At 39.6% G+C, this 18492-nt stretch overlaps 1 protein-coding gene across 1 annotated transcript in view; it reads right to left on the reverse strand.

Annotated features, from left to right (window-relative positions):
- LOC143280352 (sperm flagellar protein 2-like) overlaps positions 1 to 17520 on the reverse strand; it is a 51334-nt gene extending 33814 nt beyond the window's left edge. Inside the window, exons 1-10 of the mRNA XM_076584986.1 lie at positions 17360 to 17520; positions 16050 to 16152; positions 14748 to 15000; positions 11598 to 11815; positions 10112 to 10202; positions 8608 to 8675; positions 7863 to 8064; positions 7155 to 7343; positions 5495 to 5682; positions 4871 to 5036 (exon numbers count right to left, since the gene is read on the reverse strand). Coding sequence (XP_076441101.1) covers positions 4871 to 5036; positions 5495 to 5682; positions 7155 to 7343; positions 7863 to 8064; positions 8608 to 8675; positions 10112 to 10202; positions 11598 to 11815; positions 14748 to 15000; positions 16050 to 16152; positions 17360 to 17417 — 1536 coding nt within the window. The 5' untranslated portion in view covers positions 17418 to 17520. The remainder of the gene's footprint in view (positions 1 to 4870; positions 5037 to 5494; positions 5683 to 7154; positions 7344 to 7862; positions 8065 to 8607; positions 8676 to 10111; positions 10203 to 11597; positions 11816 to 14747; positions 15001 to 16049; positions 16153 to 17359) is intronic.
- Positions 17521 to 18492: the final 972 nt, after the last annotated feature.

Consider the following 18492-nt stretch of genomic DNA (forward strand, 5'->3'; position numbering starts at 1 on the left):
CCGTCACGGGCACTCCACGGGCGCCGCCGTCGGGTAAAAAAGATGACAACTGGATAAGAAAAAGACTTAAAGATTTGGGAGAATTACTTAAAAAATTAGGTTTAAAGGTGATTGATGCCCTCCCAGGAGTCATTGGGGCTATTGTTTCGTGGTTATTAAGCACGTTGGGTAAAGCGGTTGGGTGGTTAGCCAACAACCTGTGGGCACTCGTGCTCGGTGCTGGCCTCCTCCTGTTTGATTATTTAAAGAAGAGAAAGTAAATACCACCTAGACCTATCAATCCTAAAGTAAGAGCGACTTTATGGTCTTTGTGAGTTGTTGGCTGTTCTTCGTACGATACTTTCGCTGGTTTGAGTTTAAATTTGTTATCCGAAGAACCTGCACCATACAGAAAGGGTCTATTACCAGCACCGGTAGCTATTGCAAATCCTGGTCGAGATGTTTGTATTAATTTTTTATTTCTATAGGTAAGAGTGCACCACCCGCGAATGCCTAACAAAACTCTCGTTTCACCCGCTCCTGTCCTCGGTGTTGTCAAAGGCTTGTGTGATTTATAATCGAGCACCGTATTACTCGCATCAAGCATTGCCAAGTCTGCATCAGAAGGTGGCACAAGAGCCCAGTGACCTCTAGACCATTGAAGAGCTTTTCCTGATGGGGCAACAAAATAGTATGCATGTACATTTGGTGGAACACTTTGGGTAGGTGGAACACTTTGGGTAGGTGGAACACTTGGATGTTGAGTAGGTGGAACACTCGGGGTATGTTGGGGTGAAACACTCTGGGTAGGTGGTACAATGTGTGGTAGTTCGTTTAATCCATTATTAACACCAATATTCTGTTCTTCTGTCGCAATGACAATTTTATTATTATAATTAATGTGTGTACCAACCCTCAATGCCATATCAGATGGGGCCATATAAAGGCCAACACCAAATGCAAAGTTTACTTCGGATCTCGCGTACTGGAGAACGTCCTGGTATTTTTTTATCGCCGTTTGTAGGTTTTCGGGGGCATTAATCGCATCTTCAACATTGGCTAAAAATTGTTTTTGCGCATCAAATCCAGTTCCTTTTGTTGTTATACTCGTACGCGTTTGCGCTTGTGACCCTATTAGAGCCCACACATAAGTGCGAATGCTATCGTTGAGACGAACTATCCCCGCATGTGTAAAACCCAACCCCTTATCAGGAATAAATGTTGTCCAAGCCCGGGTGATGTCCACCGTATGTCTGATTGTATCGTGGGGGCTAAAGAACACAGGTCCCTCTCCTCTGTTTCTCATTGCCTGTCGTGCAGCCCCACCGGGGGTCTCAGCCTGAATAAATTCTCCCAAACCAAAGCCATGCTTTTCTATTTTCTGTCTCCAATCCCTCTGCCCAAATTCGGCACACAAATGCTGATAAACTGCTTTATCAAACGGATTATTATACATGTTAAATGCTTGGTCGGTGGGTAGCGGGATTTTTAACTCGTCCAATAACCTCCGAATCTGATAGTAAAAATGAAACCTATACACGGCTCGAATAAACGGATCAGAAGCTTGAAAATGTTCTTCCGTTACTCCACACCCGGCGGTCGCGCACCATACCACAAAATTGATTTGATTCTGCCACCACACTATCGGGTTGTTTCTCCACGCAAGCCAGGCTGCATTCATCGCGCGAATATCCCCAGTCATAGTGGGGTTCGCATAAGACTGAAAAACATCGGGAAACTTGGCGGTAAAAGAATATTCGCTGTTCACGTAGATCATTTGCGTACAACTTATTCTTTTTTCTTTATACCCGGTTGTATAGGACGCGTCCTTGTTGAAGCTGTAAATTTTCTTATTCATAGCTATGTATATAATAACAACCGATATTCAAAAAGACGAATTACCGCGGTGCATACCTAATCAAAGTGGAAGACTAGAAATCGCGCTGCGTGAAATAACTTATTATCCCAACTGGAAAAATATCAGTGATGAGCTCGGAAACAATTTCTTTACTACTACCGATCGTAAGATAATAATCCCAGATGGTTATTATAATGTGTGTGAATTGAATAAAGAAGTGTTCACCCCCCACGGTGCAGAGTTAGACTTGCACGCTCCGAGTGGCTATCTGAGAATAAAGAGCACCAAATCGATTGAACTTTCTGAGCGTCTTGCACATACTCTGGGGTTCCCCAAAAAACTCATCGCGCCGGGAATAATGGTGATAGGAAACAGGCATCCGCGGCTCGCGATACATAAAGCACTTTACATTCACCTCTCTCAAATTAGTACCACCGATAATTTCTATAACGGATTGCCTTCTACGTTGTTACAATCAATCCCAGTAGAAAATGAAAGATGCGGGGGTGGTCGAACAACCACGTTGACATCACCCCAATACAAAAGACTTTCTCATGGAGATTTACCACGTTTAACACTTTCTATAGTAGATGAAAATCATAATCCCGTTTCTATTGATTATTTAAATATTACATTACATATAAGATATGGTTGAACCCTGCACTACGCTCAGTTTAGTTGATCTCGGAGATACAGAGGGATTTGATGTGCCGGGAAAAGAAAATCAGTTGTACGCATTCCAGCTTTCTGAAGGAACGTACAAAAGAAAAGAAGTAAAAATTGGTGATATCGTGAGTGAGGATGATGTTGTCAATGATGAGCCCTATCAACTTGTTCGTTTAAACGGTACATGGCAGCTAAAACCCCTCGACAAGTGGATAATAGATTTTAAAATTGAATCACCTTACATTACCAAAGAAGAAAATAATAATTATAGAATAAAAAACAGTGGCTGGATGTTCGCTGATTTAAGAGCGTTTGATGTAAATTTAGTAAAATACCAGAAGAGGTGTTATGTGCTTAAGAAACACTCGAAGGTTAAATCTGTATTTGGAATACATTTTTATGAGCTAAATAGTTTGTGGGGCTTCCGTTTCCGTATTATTTATGATGTAATTCTCGGTGAAGAGCCTGATGATTTTGTAGAAGTTTTTCAATGGTTTTACATTAAATGGCCCAAAAATCTTGCAAATCAACCCCTGAGAATCACCATTGAAAAACAAGATGCTATGCCCTATGATATTATACCACAGGGTAGTCATATAGAATTCTCGCTTGAAGGTATTGCCACAAAACAGAAAGCAGTGAGTTTTTGGATCCACCCCCGTCTTCCTCAAAATATTTCCTTTAGAAGACTACGTTGCACCAATTTGAATATTTAGAATATACTATAAATATTAGAAATGGTTGATCCTGGAGGGCCAGGAACACATAATATCAAACCCTGCACTACGCTCGGTTTGGTTGATCTCGGAGATACAGACGGATTTGATGTGTCGGGAATAGAAAATCAGTTGTACGCCTTCCAACTTTCTGAAGGAACGTACAAAAGAAAAGAAATAACGAGTAATGGTGGTGTCAACAAATTCAGCGAACTTGCAGACGTGAACGTTGACGGTGTTGTTGTGAACGAACCACATCATCTTGTTCTTTCCGACGATGATACGTGGGTACCTTATCCGGTGGATAACTGGGATTTAGATTTTGAAATAAAACAACCCTATGTTAGTATTGGAAGAAATCACGCTCTACAAAAAATACAAAATAGTGGTAAACTGTTGGCTTCCTATCATACACGTAAAGATCTAATCGTCGTTAACAGCGACGACTTTGGATATGTTATTGGTATGAAAGGTAAAAAGACTGGTACACTGCGGTTAATTAAAGAGTTTGATTTTGAGCCGCCTATTCAGGGGTCAACTATCGTTTTAGATATACTCCTTAGTGGGGTGCCAGATGATTTTGTAGAAGTTTTAAAAGGGTTGCAGATAAAATGGCCTGGAAATCTTAAAAATAAACTCTTGAGAATTACCATCAAAATTCCAGTGGTTGGCCCATCTGATCAACCCGATCCCTCTATAGAATTCTCGCTCGAAGGTGTCATCAAACGTCCATCGTTAGATAAAATATCTCTCGACTTTATTCACATCGGACCTCTTCAGCTTAAAAGACTGCGCTACTCTCCTCATCCTGTTACCATAATTTAAAAACAAAAAATGATTACTATAGAATAATGGAGTTTCGCCTACGAGAGATATCGAATATAAAAAACAACCTCGAAAAAGAGCGTGAGGAAAGAACTTTATTTTATAAAAAATATAAACGCGGTGTAAATATCGCTACAGCCGCGGATACAACGCTGACGACTCTTAGTCTCGCCCTTGGGGCATCGGGTGTTGGATTACTGTTGAGTGTCGCCGCTGCTCCCGTAGCTATTGGAATAGAAGTGGGAGCTGGTCTCCTTGGTGTGGTTGGTTTAACTTGTAAATTTATTCATAAAAAATTAATGTCACAAGCTATGAAGCACAACGAGATTCGCGTGTTGGCCGAGTCAAAACTGAACACTATAAATGATCTTCAAAAGCATTAGAAGATGATAAAATAAGCGATGAAGAATTTAGTCTCATTCTGGCTGAAGTTGAAAAATTCAATGCAATGAAAACAGACATAAAATCGAAACACAAAACTCAGTTGTTTAACGGAAAGAAAAATCTATTTGATATTCAAGATGGTAAACCATCCAAAAAGCTAACTAGGCCAAACGTTCATATGTGAACGGTTGACCCACTTGATACCTCCTCTCTTATGAACCAGAACCCCCATGACCATTTGGCTCTCCATACACATATTTAACCATCATTTTTTTATCTAGTGATTTGGCTCTCCATACACCTTTTTAAGCCGATCGCGCGGGTTTTTCGTTTTTATGGTTGAAGGCATTGTTGCGCCTTATGGGCGCTTAAATCCGTTACATATAGAACCCCCATCCCTTATACTACTCTCAGACTTCCTCCATCACCGACCGCTCCATACCTTGTATTCCTTGAAGTCCACTTCGTCTAGCAACCCCTGGCGTTGTTCTTCTTCTTCGCTCTGATCGATGATCTGTTCCATGGACTCCTGCTGTTCAGTTTCATACAGGGGGCAGCCACTGACAAACAGCACTGTCCAGTCCTGGATCAGCTTGTTGGGCAGGTGCCTGCAGTGTGGGGGGGGGGGGGGGGAGGGGGGGGGAGGGGAGGGGGCGGGCAGTGAGGGGAAGGGAAAGAAAGCAAAGGGAGCGAATGACTTGTTTGTGGTTCTCAAAGGCATGACTCTGCTGCGTCATGTTGGTGTTGTCTACAAACCCCACAGTCATGCGATGTCACACACACACACACACACACACACACATGCCACATACACACACACACCACATACACACACCATACCCATCCACACACACGCAAACTTATCCAGCCACCCTCACCTATCCACAACACACACACACAAACACACCCATCAACCAACCTACCCTTCCCACCCACAACACACAAACACACACACACACACACAAACACACCCTCCAACCCACCCACCCACACACACACAAACACACCTGCACACCCACACCCACCCACTCACACACACACACAGATACACACACAACACACTCACTTCTCTGTCAGCTGCTGATACTCTGCGACTTTACAAGCAAAGTCGACGATCTGACTGATAATGTCATTGCAGGAATTGTAGTGGTGCCGGTAGCGCTCCTCGGCTCGCTGGGCAGCAATCTTGGCGTGCTGCTCTTCCTCCTGCTGGATCTGGTTCCTGTACTCCTCCTTGTTCAGCCGCACCAGCTCCTGAGGGGGCACAGAGCAGCCGTGATAAGGTGAGGTGAGGTGAGGTGAGGTGAGGTAAAGATAGACATGATAGGATAGCATAAGGTAAAGTAAGGGAAGGGAAGTATAAGATAGGATAGGATAGGATAGATTAAGTTAAGGTAGGATAGGACTGGATAGGGTAAGGTAAGAATGGATAGGATAGGATAAGGTAAGGTTAGGCAAGGCAAGGCAAGGCCAGGCATGGCAAGACAAGATCAGATCAGATCAAATGAAAGATCAGATCAGATCAGATCAGACCAGATGATAAGATACAACTTTATTGTTGTAAATGTACAGAAATTTGTCTTTTGGCTCAAGTACATATAACATTAAATACATAAAGCACATTCATTTTTAAAACATAATCGTTCATGAAAGTAAGCAACACAATAATTACATGTCACTGACGCTAAACAAGTGTACAGAGCAATCAATCAAACACAGACAGGACAGATAGGACAAGCTAAGCTAAACAAAGGCAAGGGAAAGGAAAGGTAGGAAAGGGGTTAAATCCTAGAGAGCCTGGCAAAAAATCACACATGTTTTTAACACAAATGTATCATCATAGTTATCAAACAAAACGTTCCACAATCAGCCAGAGGTCAATTGGAAACAAAAATGTCAAGGACATTTACCTGCCTTTTCAGCTTTTTTCATTCACTCCGTCTCTTTTCCGTTCAATCTGCTAGGCCTAAACATCGTCAAGAAATCTGGTGACATGTTTATGTTGTGGTAGTCCTTACTTGATTTTTGGCAGAAGATTCACTGGTTTATTTGCATCCAGAGGGCATCACAAAAAAGCGCAATCATGTGTCATGCATTTGCTTGACAACTAACAAGTTGCTATCTTTAAAAAGCACCAGACTTAAAGTATTGTGATATCAGCAGTACTTGTAATAGCGCATATTCAAGCTCGCTTCTAACTGAATCTGTCAAATCTAAAATCATCTGTCAAGTGAAACAGATTTTTTTTTCAGAGCTTAATCATTATTATACACTTCTAATGGGTACCTTCTGTCATGAGATATTCTTTCTAATCAATGGCAGTACTGAAAAAAAAAAAAGCAAAACAAAGCAGTTTTTCTTTCACAAAGTCTGTTGCATAGGAAGTACAGTCTTGTGAAATCGCTGGACTACATTTCAGCCTGTTTAGAATGCATTTAGACTCGGACACAAGTCACTTGCCATAAATTCCTACTTTTGATGGACTGTCTTGGACAACATGTTTAGCCTGGGCATTTTCATTACTGCCTTCCCTAAGAACTGGACACCTGGTGACAGGCAATATCCACACTGAAGCGATCTATGAGCAAAGTACTGGGAAACTGGGACTGCACAGCTTGATGGTGAGTTGCTACAAAAAACATAGCATTCTCGATCAACACTGATAATGGCTAAGTTGCTACACAAAACTTAGAATTCACTACAGCACTGGAAAAAAAACAACTGACTGCTTCTCTGCTGAGAGCGTCTTCATAGTCACGCAGTCGTCGCTCCTGGTACAGCTGCTCCCGCATGATGCGGTTGTTGCGGATGATCTCTTTCTCGTGTCGGGTCTGCAGCAGCTGCACAGAGATGCGGCGTTCCTGCTGCGACTGACGCATCAGGCGGCTCACCATCATCTCTTCCCGACGAGCCTCCTGAGGAAAAAAAGTTTGAGAGAAAGTTATACACACACACACACACACACGCACACACACACACATACACACACATACACACACACATACACACACACATAGAGAGATAGATGGACAGGTAGATAGATAGATATAGATAGATAGATAGATAGATAGACAGATTTATGTTGCTAACTCTTTTTTAAGTCTCGGGAGTATATCCAAAAAGGGTGTGCTTCATTTCTATAGATAATTGTATTGAGAAATTATTATATTCCCTGTGTGGTCAATGAAGTAATTTGTCCAAGCAAGTTGTAAAATTTCTGGATTTTCTTATGAATTTTCAGAGTTTTGAATGCAACACTTGGACCAAAAAAATTCTGTGTTACTTTCTGTATCTCTTTAATTAAGTCAAGGGGTATTTCTAAATCATCATCAGTCACCGCCATGATCATCATTCCTGTCGCTACTGCTGTCCCTCTTTTGTTGACACCCTCCGTGCCCTGCTTCCAGGCTGCAGCACTGGAATTGTATACTGACCTCCTGCGCTTCATGGGTTGCCATCTGCTCTCCCAGAACTTTCCGTCTGCGCTTTTCTCGTATCTCTCGAGCAGAGGCATCATCGTTGAGACGTTTGCGGATCTTGCCGATGTACTCATCATTGGAGGACACTTTGATGAAGTTGAGGGTGTCAGCTCTGTCCTCCTCTCTCTTCAGGATGTAGGCAACATCAAGCTGATCACTGCAGCAGGAAGGAAGGGATAGAAAGTCTTTTTTTTTTCATTTCGCTGTGGGATTTTTTTCTTTATATATTCAGGAATTCTTTACATGTGGAAGAATCTAGCTAACAGTTCTTCTGTGCAGCTCTTCACCAAGTTAAGAAAGAAGACGAAGAAGAATTTATTTGTTTTCGTCATTTACTTTTTCCTCTTGATATTTAGACCCTTGGTCTCATCTATGATAATTTCACTTTCATTGACTTTTTTTTCATCTTAACAGACTTTTATTGGTGAAATTTGTCAAAGCTTAGAAACTTTTGCTTCCATGATCAAATATAAGAACACACCCAAACTTCAAAATAAGAACACACACATTAACACACCCACACAGACACAGGTACACTTATACATGCTCACACACACACGCACACACACACACACACACACACTTATATGTGTGTGTGTGTGTGTGTGTGTGTGTGTGTGTGTGTGTGTGTGTATGTACATGCATAAAAGCAACTGAAAACTATTCAGGCATTCAACATACATGGGAAAATATAGATTACCTTGATTGATCAGCAGGATTGATCATATTCAACTTGTTTTCGAAGTCAGTGATAGCTTTCATTGTACTCTGAAAAGAGGAAATAAAAAAAAGACATGTTCACAAACATGCCTTATAACATCCACAAGAGTATAATAAACAGTTGTTGTTGTTTTTAAATGAAGACAGGTAGGAATCTGACACAGTGTTAATGAAATCTGTCAAGCATTTTTTTTTCTCTTTCTAGAATACATTTTCAAAATCTGGACACAAGTGAATGAATAAATAATTTCTGCCATTAGATGAATTCAAATGTACATGTAGGCTTTACAAAATAAAACAAAAGCACTGTATTGGTATTGGATTCTTATTTTGTCATGCATACTCAGGGACTCACATGTCAATCAAATACTTATAAATGGGAAAACACATTGTAATGCAAGTGTGGGTGTGAAATGCATTTTCTTTCTGAAAGATTGGAGGGAAGTCAGGGGAAAGTAGAGAGAGGGGAGGCAGGTTGTTGTAAGTTTTGTTGGCTATATCCAGTGGCATCACAGATTCTTACTGTCAGCATGAGAGGTTTCATTGATCCTTGCCTTGACTGGCTGTATTGTTGAGTGTTTAAACTGTGTAGGCATCGCATCTTTGAGAGTGTGAGTCATCAAGTCATTCAGTGAGAGTCAGTAGGTCTGTTTGTGGGTTCCATTCACTTAGCTTGACACTGACACTATGGCTTATAGTCTAGGTGACTACACAGGGCCAGTATCAGTATCAGTAGCTCAAGAAGGCATCACTGTGTTCGGTCAAATCCATATATGCTACACCACATCTGCCAAGCAGATGCTTGACCAGCAGCATAACCCAACACACTTAGTCAGGCCTTGAAAAAAAATTTTTATAAAGAAATAAAGAAATTAAAAAAAAAAAAAAGATAAATGCATAAAAATACTACTACTACTAATAATAATAATAATATTTATGAGGCGCAAAATCTTCATGAAGTCAACTCTAAGCACACACACACACAAAAACAAACAAACAAACAAAACAGGGCCATATCAGGACAACCCCCAACTAAATAAAAACATCAATAGCTTGACACTGACATTTCTGTTTATAGTCTAGCTGACTACACAGGGCCATATCAGGCCTGCCCTACTACATAAAAATTTCAATCACATTCAACACAAAACTCTTGTCACGTCTGGAAAACAATAATAACAACAATAACAACAACCAACCAAAAAATCACCAACCTGCAAAGTAACACAGTTCATGTCATATTATCTTAAACAATAGGCTCCTTACAGCTGTGATGCAAATTCAGATCTGTTCAGTATATCAATTTTATATCACTTTGACATACGACACAACTTCATTGTCTCAAAACTCACAGAATTTAGTCTTTTGGCATCACTTCATGCATGCATTCATTCAGTGCCAACTGCACAATCAAGATGTTCCAGACAGTTATTTGAAATACACTTGCAAAACGGTGAACAAGCTGCTTCTTAAAACAGATTTACCTCTGCCTCTTTTTTCATTCTCAGCGTTCTCAACTCTTCCAAAGTTTTGCCTGGTCTTGCCGGTGCCTTGGGTATGTTCACCTTCGCTGCCCTTGAATCACAAAAAAAGTTTTATAAAAAGAGATTACATTTAACCCTCTGGTCCATGTTCAAGTACATTTGTTTAATGGAAAAAAGAAAAGCATGTTCCTTATTTCAAGAACAAAAAAAAGAAAAGAGAAAGAACAATAGAGAGAACAATAAAAGAAAATGAAAAACAACAACAACAATCACAAAACAGGAAATAGAAAAAAAAGGAAAGAGAAAGGGAAAGATATTCATTATTAAAAACACTAACAAACACACAAATATTTAAGACCAGTTAATTGAAAAAAAAAAAATACTAGATTCACACACACACACACACACACACGCACACACACACACACACACACTCTAGAATAATGTTTGGCACATCTTTGATACAAGATATTTTTCCTCTCTCTCTCTCTCTCTCTCTCTCTCTGTGTAAAAAAAAGCACACCAGTGCTTATCTATTATCCTCGAAATAAAGAATTTGTCTTGTCTTGTCTCTCTCTCTCTCTCTCTCTCTCTCTCTCTCTCGACTTCAGGACATTCTTAGCTACCAGATAAACAGAATCTCCTGACTTTGAGACATTCGTTGCTACCAGGTGAATAAACGTAATCTCCTGATTTCAGGATCTTCATAGCAACAAGTTAAACAGTTTCTTCTGACTTCAGGACATTCTCAGCAACCAGTTTAACGCTATCTCATGACTTCAGGACATTCTTAGCACCCAGTTAAACAGTATCTCATGACCAGAACATTCTTAGCGACCAGTTAAACAATATCTCATGACTTCAGGACATTCTTAGCGACCCGTTAAACAGTATCTCATGACTTCAGGACATTCTTAGTGACCAGTTATCTCATGACTTCAGGACATTCTTAGTGACCAGTTAAACAATATCTCATGACTTCAGGACATTCTTAGTGACCAGTTAAACAATATCTCATGACTTCAGGACATTCTCAGTGACCAGTTAAAAAATATCTCGTGACTTCAGGACATTCTCAGTGACCAGTTAAAAAATATCTCATGACTTCAGGACATTCTTAGCAACCAGTTAAACAATATCTTCTGACTTCAGGACATTCTCAGTGACCAGTTAAAAAATATCTCGTGACTTCAGGACATTCTTAGCAACCAGTTAAACAATATCTTCTGACTTCAGGACATGGGTAGCGACCAGTTAAACAACATCTCCTGATTTTAGGACATTCTTAGCGACCAGTTAAACAATGTCTCCTGACTTCAGGACATTCGTAGCGACCAGTTAAACAATATCTCCTGACTTCAGGACATTCTTAGCGACCAGTTAAACAATATCTCCTGACTTCAGGACATTCTCAGCAACCAGATAAACACTTTCTCCTGACTTCAAGACATTCTTGTCAACCAATCAAACGAACACAAATGCTCACCTCAGTTTAGCCACCATCTCACTCTGCTGATCATGCAACATCCGGCGTCTCTCCAGCAACGTCTGACGATGGTTCTGTTGCTGGTTCAGTCGCGCTTCCGTCTCCATAAGCCTTTCCCGGAACGCTGTTTGCTCCATCTTGATCTGGTGCTCATGGAAACGGGATGCCACTTGCTCCAGGTTCAGATCCGTCTGACGGGGTGTAATGTGCTTGAGCCTCTGGAATAATGATGTTCAGACAGAGATGTCACCAGCAGGTGCACAGAGTCAACGAGATCTGATCACTAAAGAGTGCCAAGAGCTAACAAAACATGCCTGAAATTTATGTAATACAGACAGATATGAGACAGTCTATGATTACCCAACAAATTACACAGAGAGGTGAGATTACAGGATTCAATAAACAGAAAGGGTAACAAACGGAAAAGATTTCATTCTGGATTAACAGATAATTTTGTTTTTTAATCACAGAAAAATGTTTTGCAAAAACAGAATTATCATTATGATCACATATTTGACAGAAAGCGTGAATGCTCAACAATACCGTTTTTGACATGGACTGGGCCAAGAACACCACCACAATTGATAAGACGATCATTGAAATAATCAAAAAACACACACACAAACATTATACAATTAAAACACACAGACACACAAACATGTACACACACACACACACACACACAGACACACACACACACACACACACACACATACAAACACAAATATCTGCATGCACACACACACCACACACTTGCGTGTGTGCGCACAGACACACAGACACACACACACACACATTTTCACTCCTTAACTTGAGCTAGCTGTAAAAGAGTCTGAGATGAAAGTATGAAGCTAATACTCTGTAAGAATTACTGCAACAGACTGAGCAAGCCATTAAGTTTCTATTTTTCATGTACCTAACAAAGTCAAGAAACTGCTTCCTGTATCTTCTAACTCTAATAACATACCCCAGTAATTATGAAATTAGAGGTTAGCAACAACGTAACCACATTAACAAAACTAAGTTTAACCACTCCTGTGTTGGGTACATTTAAGTTCAACAATAATGAATCTAACAAATTCCTTGTCAACCCCAAAACTTCTTAAAACAAAAATAGATGACAAATTGTTTGCAAAAAGAAAAAAAGAGGCCGACAAAAAAACATGAAACAAGTAAATAGCTAAAACATAGAAAAGAGACATTATGTCAAGCTTCTCCCCGTTCAGCAACCACAATAAACATTTCATACCTGTATGGCATTCTACACAATGCCATCTTGAAGATGATATTGGTGGGTTTGTTTTGGGGGTTGTTGTTGTTTTTTTATAAATTGAAACATAAGCAAATGATGCTCTGAAAACCCAAGAAAGTCTTCTTTTTTCTTTTCTTTTTTTGTTGTTTTGAATTCTTGTAAAAAAATAGAATGAAATCTGACAGGTCTAATAACCAGGCAGTTTTGGGTATTGGACTTTCTGAGTGTCCTGGGTTCTGTTCCAGTACCAGGACCTTTTGAGGGTTAAGCATGGTGATTTTTCTGATCTCCCAGGTCAACAACGTACATGCAGACCTGATGGTGCCTTTATTCCCTCCGTGTGTATATACATGCAGAAAATGAAATATGCAGGTCAAAGACCAAGTGTTCAGTTGGTTATGGAAACACAAACATACCCAGCATGCATATCTCCAAAGTATGGGTGTATGGCAGAGTTAAAAATGGTCATTCATGTAAAAGCTTGCTCATGGAATGAATGTGGGAGCTGTAGCCTATGAACGTGTAAAGGAAGACAAAAAAAATAAAACATTAACAATGGAATAAATAGTTTTGTGCATTGCTTTGAAGGGAAAAATAATCTCTAACGTTTGGTGCTGGAAAAGGTACGCAAAAACAAATTGACAGACAGGCAGACAGAGACCACACTCATGGGAAGCCACAGTATACAAACTCAGGCAAACATGCTGGCTAACAAAATACAGGCCATCACTCATTCACTGACTGGTAAAAAATTGGGCATAGAAATCTGAACTGAATGTTATCTAAAGTCTCTCGGATCTTCAAAAGTATCATTTAAAGCCAAATGTGTACAACAGTCAGGGGGGGAAGGCGACAAACTGTTCAGGTCTCTTCTTTTTGAAAGCGCAAGCTGTATTCATAAATTACAGATTTGGCAACATAAACGACTGTGCTCATGCATGCAGCTTGTGAACAATTTCCTCTTGTGACTATTGAATGAAAGATATGACTGACAAATAGCAAAATAAAAAGAATAAAAAGCAAAAGCTTTACTATTCACTTAATATTTTATACCAAATAAACAAACATGTGAGCAGGCAAAACAAACATGTCTTGATTCTGTTACATAACCATCGCAATTTTATCCTACAAACATAATATGACCAATACATTTTTAACATAAGTGTATCGGACTACCACATAAAAAGAAAAAGAAAAACAATAGTGCATGACTGTTCTACAACTGATATGATGACAGCTGAACAGTGACACTGAATCATATATATACATGCAGCTCAAAACCAAGGATTACCTCCTCCTCAGTTTGCTGAACACAGCATTCAAGAAGAAAACATATGACAGTTCAAACAGAAGAGGAAAACTGGTTTTTTAATTGTATCGTTTGATTAGCAATACAAAAGACACTGGGATCACTTTATGCACAGCTCACTTGCAATTGCACCAGACACTCAAAATTGTACTGATCTGTAAAAAGCCTGAAAAAGCCCAATGAAAAAAAAAAAGCACAACACAGACTCTCATGTTTTGCCATTGGGCTTTGACTATGCTGATACATTTAGTTAATGAATATAGCATACGCAAACACACTTCAATACCAATTGTTGTTTTGCTTTTCCAGCAACGATCCCTTATTCTAAAAAAAAAAAAAAAAAAAAGAACATAAAAAAAAAACACCAGAATTTAGCTGCTGTGTGTTCGTCCACACTTGTATACAAGAAAAAAAAGTTTGGAAATAATGTCAGTAAAAAACAAACCTCAGTATTTATAACTCATTACTCCACACATTTTGTTAAAAAAGTAATCACCATCCTTTTAAAGATTGCATCAGTATGAAAATACGGACATACCATATACAAACATCCCTTTCCCAAGGGTCAACACGGGTGACAGCTCTTTACCTCCTTATAGATTCCACTCTCAATGGCGTTCAGTTTGGCAGGGGCAGCTGGGCGCTGGGTTTCCATGGCAACGCCAGTCAGGTTGGCCTTCTTCTTGTTGGTGAGAGCAATGTACATCTGGTACAGCAGGCGAGTGGCCATGCCATGTTTCTCTGTCATCACATCGCGGGCGACGTTGGTGTCAAAGGGAATCCCCAGCAGGTGTAACACAGGCTCCAGGCGGGTGAAGTTGTTGAGCTTGGAGTCTGCCGTCCTGGGGAACAATTTTTTTTCCTTTCTGTCAGTCTCCCTGTCTGTCTGTTTGTCTGTCTGTTTCATTGTTTGCTGACAGTTTCAATCATTCGGAAAAAATCATGCTCTATTGATTAAAAAAAAAAAAAAAAAAAAAAAAAATCAATGGCCAGGTCACACACAGACACATACACACACTTTACTTTCATGCACACACACAAATGCACACACTAAGACACACACATATGCACACACATACACACAGAAAACACACACACATACATACACACACACATATACACACATTCACATATATATATATATTTAAAGAAACAAATGCATGCACTCACATTCACAGATGCTCACTGACACAGATATAAAATACAGAAGCATAAACACAAAGCTAATAGATTTTAGTGGATTCCAAGTCCTTCTTTCAGTCTTGATAAGTATGTTACTTGTCAATAAAATCAATTTGTTTTTTTACAAATACCATCATGTGATGGCACATACATACATGAATATGTGTGTGTGTGTGTGTGTGTGTGTGTCTGTGTCTGTGTCTGTGTACATGAATGTATGCATATGCATGAATGTGTGCATATGCAAGTGTGTGTGCATGTGTGTGTGTGCATGTGTGTGTGCTTGTGCACATGTGCATGAATATGTGCATATATATGCAAACATGTATGAATGTGTGCATGCATGTGTGCATGTCTGTGTGCATGTGTCCATGTGTGCATGTGTGTCTGTATGTGTGTCTGTATGTGTGTCTGTATGTGTCTGTGCATGTTTGTGTTTATGTATGTGTGTTTGTGTGGGCATGTGTTCAAGCATGTTTATCCAAATGTTTCTATAATTGTGGTTGTATGTGTTTTATTTGAATGTGTATGTATGTTTGTGTATAAATGTCACATTTAGTCACAAAGTATGTATCTTTTGCATACTTACGTAAGTGTCATGTGGATAGATGTATCACACATATGTCCACACATGTTCATAAATGAAATATGTACTGAAAGGCTGTGTTCTTATTTCATAAGGTTGTTTGGGATAGAAACTGATAATTACCTGCTCGTGGAAAACTGGTCAAAGTCATCCTGAAGTTGATATTTGCTCAGAACTTCACCTATCAAGTAACCTGAGGAAAATTCCTTGGCAAAGGTAGCTTGTTCTGAAACAAAAAGCCTGTATACATCATCTTCATCAGATTATAAATCTCTTTCATGCTTACAGATGCTTATAAACAATTTTGTTATTCACATCAGTATCTTAATATGAAACATAGAAATATTCATGAAATCATTCTGAAAACACTTCGTATATCATTTGTCAAAGAAAACATCTTTACAAGATCATCATCAATACTGTAAAATGGAAATTGTCTCTTTTATGTTTGTATCATTCTATAGCATTCATGTCATTTATAAAACTAACAGAAAAGATGTCCACCTATTGAATGGCCCTCAAGAAGTTACATATCCAAGAATAGTTATTTCATTGACATTTAACTGTGTATAAAGTTGTTTTTTGGTGTGTTTTTTATTGAGTGGTGCTTAGTGGTAATGTGACTGCCCAGGAAACAAGACAATCTGAATGCACTAGACCAAACCCCAAATTCGCCAGTATTTTCTCCCCCTCCACAAGACCTTAGGTGGCGTCTGATTGCTTGCCATTGAGATGATGAGACAATAAACAGGCATCATGTATAGCATGCACTCAGCATACATAAAACAACCTACACACATAAAATAACCTATAGCAACAAAAGGGTGTCCCCTGTCAAAATTCTGCTGTAAAATCTACTTTGAAAGGAAAACAAACACATGTTAAGACAGAAAAAAAAGAGGAGAGAGAAAAAATCGGTGGCACTGCACTGTTGCGACGCACTTTCCCTGGGGATAGGAGCCCAGAGAAATTTGCTGTGACAAAGATTAATACAACAGAATACAATACAATAAATAAAACACACACACACACACACACACACACACACACACACACACACAATGTACAGGGCTCTTGAAACTTTAATTATGCATTATAGAAAGCCTGTGTCAAAGAGGGGATACAGACAGACTGACAGTGAGGGTCAGAGAAACAGAAATTATTCTGCACATGATTGTGTGTGAACACATTTAACATCTAGCATCATCAAGGCTGTGATCATGATCTGGTCATGGTACTGAATCAAGAAAATGAGCTGAAAGGAACACACACACACACACACACACACACACACACACACAACGTCCGGACATAAACTCCAAATTCATCCACATAACATGATTCCTGCACGCTGCCATAATGATAGTCCCAATGTGTGATACAAGTGCACATTGCTGGGAATAAATGATTCAACTAAAAAATAAACAACACACCAACTCTCTGGGAAATGCTGAGCTCGTCGTTGAGCCATCTACACAATATGTCTGTCATTTTGAACTTATCTTGGAACAGGTTTTGATTTAAGACATATTTTTCAAAGAATCAAACACATCACAAACACTTCTTTCCTCAAAACGCTGAAAGCGGAACTGGTTGCCCATAGCAACATGTCGCCAGTCGTACAAGAACACACACAAATTCATGTTTTGTTTTATTACTCTTCCCCAGATCGATCATTATCTCACTTTAATATGATTTCAGTCACTGAATAATCTTGATTATTAGAAAGAATAAAACAGGTTGATGTTTTTCTCCCATTTTGCGACAAACACCAGACAGAAGGGAAACAACCCATGATCAACCCCCCACCCCCGTCCCATCTCTCACTCTCTCTCTCTCTCTCTAATCCCACATCAGTCTGGAATGCTTTGTTCCTTTTCAACAACTACATTAGGCAAGGACACCATAATATACTTAAAATCGTTGTCACTTATTACAAAAATAGGGTAATATATTTGCACAGTGACACTTTTTTTAGAGAGGCGAGCGGGAAGTCGAACAACCCGACAGTGATCACTTTCAGTTCAACACCAATGGCATGTTAACATTTCACGAAACGAATATCCTTGTTTCTAGCGTTGCGGGTTAATGCACCAGATCACAATTCTCAACCGGATAATGAAACATAACATGATTTTTTTTTTCTCTTCAGACTTGAACATTTCATTCTCTCACCTGCTGCACAACACACGCTTGTGAAGGGAGGCAATCACTGTCGCCCTTCCAGATAACGAAAGTTGCAGAAAATGTTTGCTTCCAATGCCTTTTTATTCATCTCGATCAGCTTTACCGTTGTGCGTGGATTGACTGTCTGTGTGTTCTCAACCTGTGCCGATCTTTGTTTCGTATCGGAGGTAAATATTTGACTTTAAAAATTCTCTCAACTCTCTTAACTTATATATATATATGTGTGTGTGTGTGTGTGTGTGTGTGTGGGTAGGGAGGTAGAGAGAGAGAGAGAGAGAGAGAGAGAGAGAGATTAGGTTGAGCAATGTCACACGCTCTCCTAGATGTGGCTGTCATCAGTACGTCAGAATGCCCGCAAATAGCCCTCCTACAAACAGTT

This window comes from Babylonia areolata, chromosome 3 (assembly GCF_041734735.1).
Source record: "Babylonia areolata isolate BAREFJ2019XMU chromosome 3, ASM4173473v1, whole genome shotgun sequence".
In the NCBI taxonomy this organism is placed as follows: Eukaryota; Metazoa; Mollusca; class Gastropoda; order Neogastropoda; family Buccinidae; genus Babylonia; species Babylonia areolata.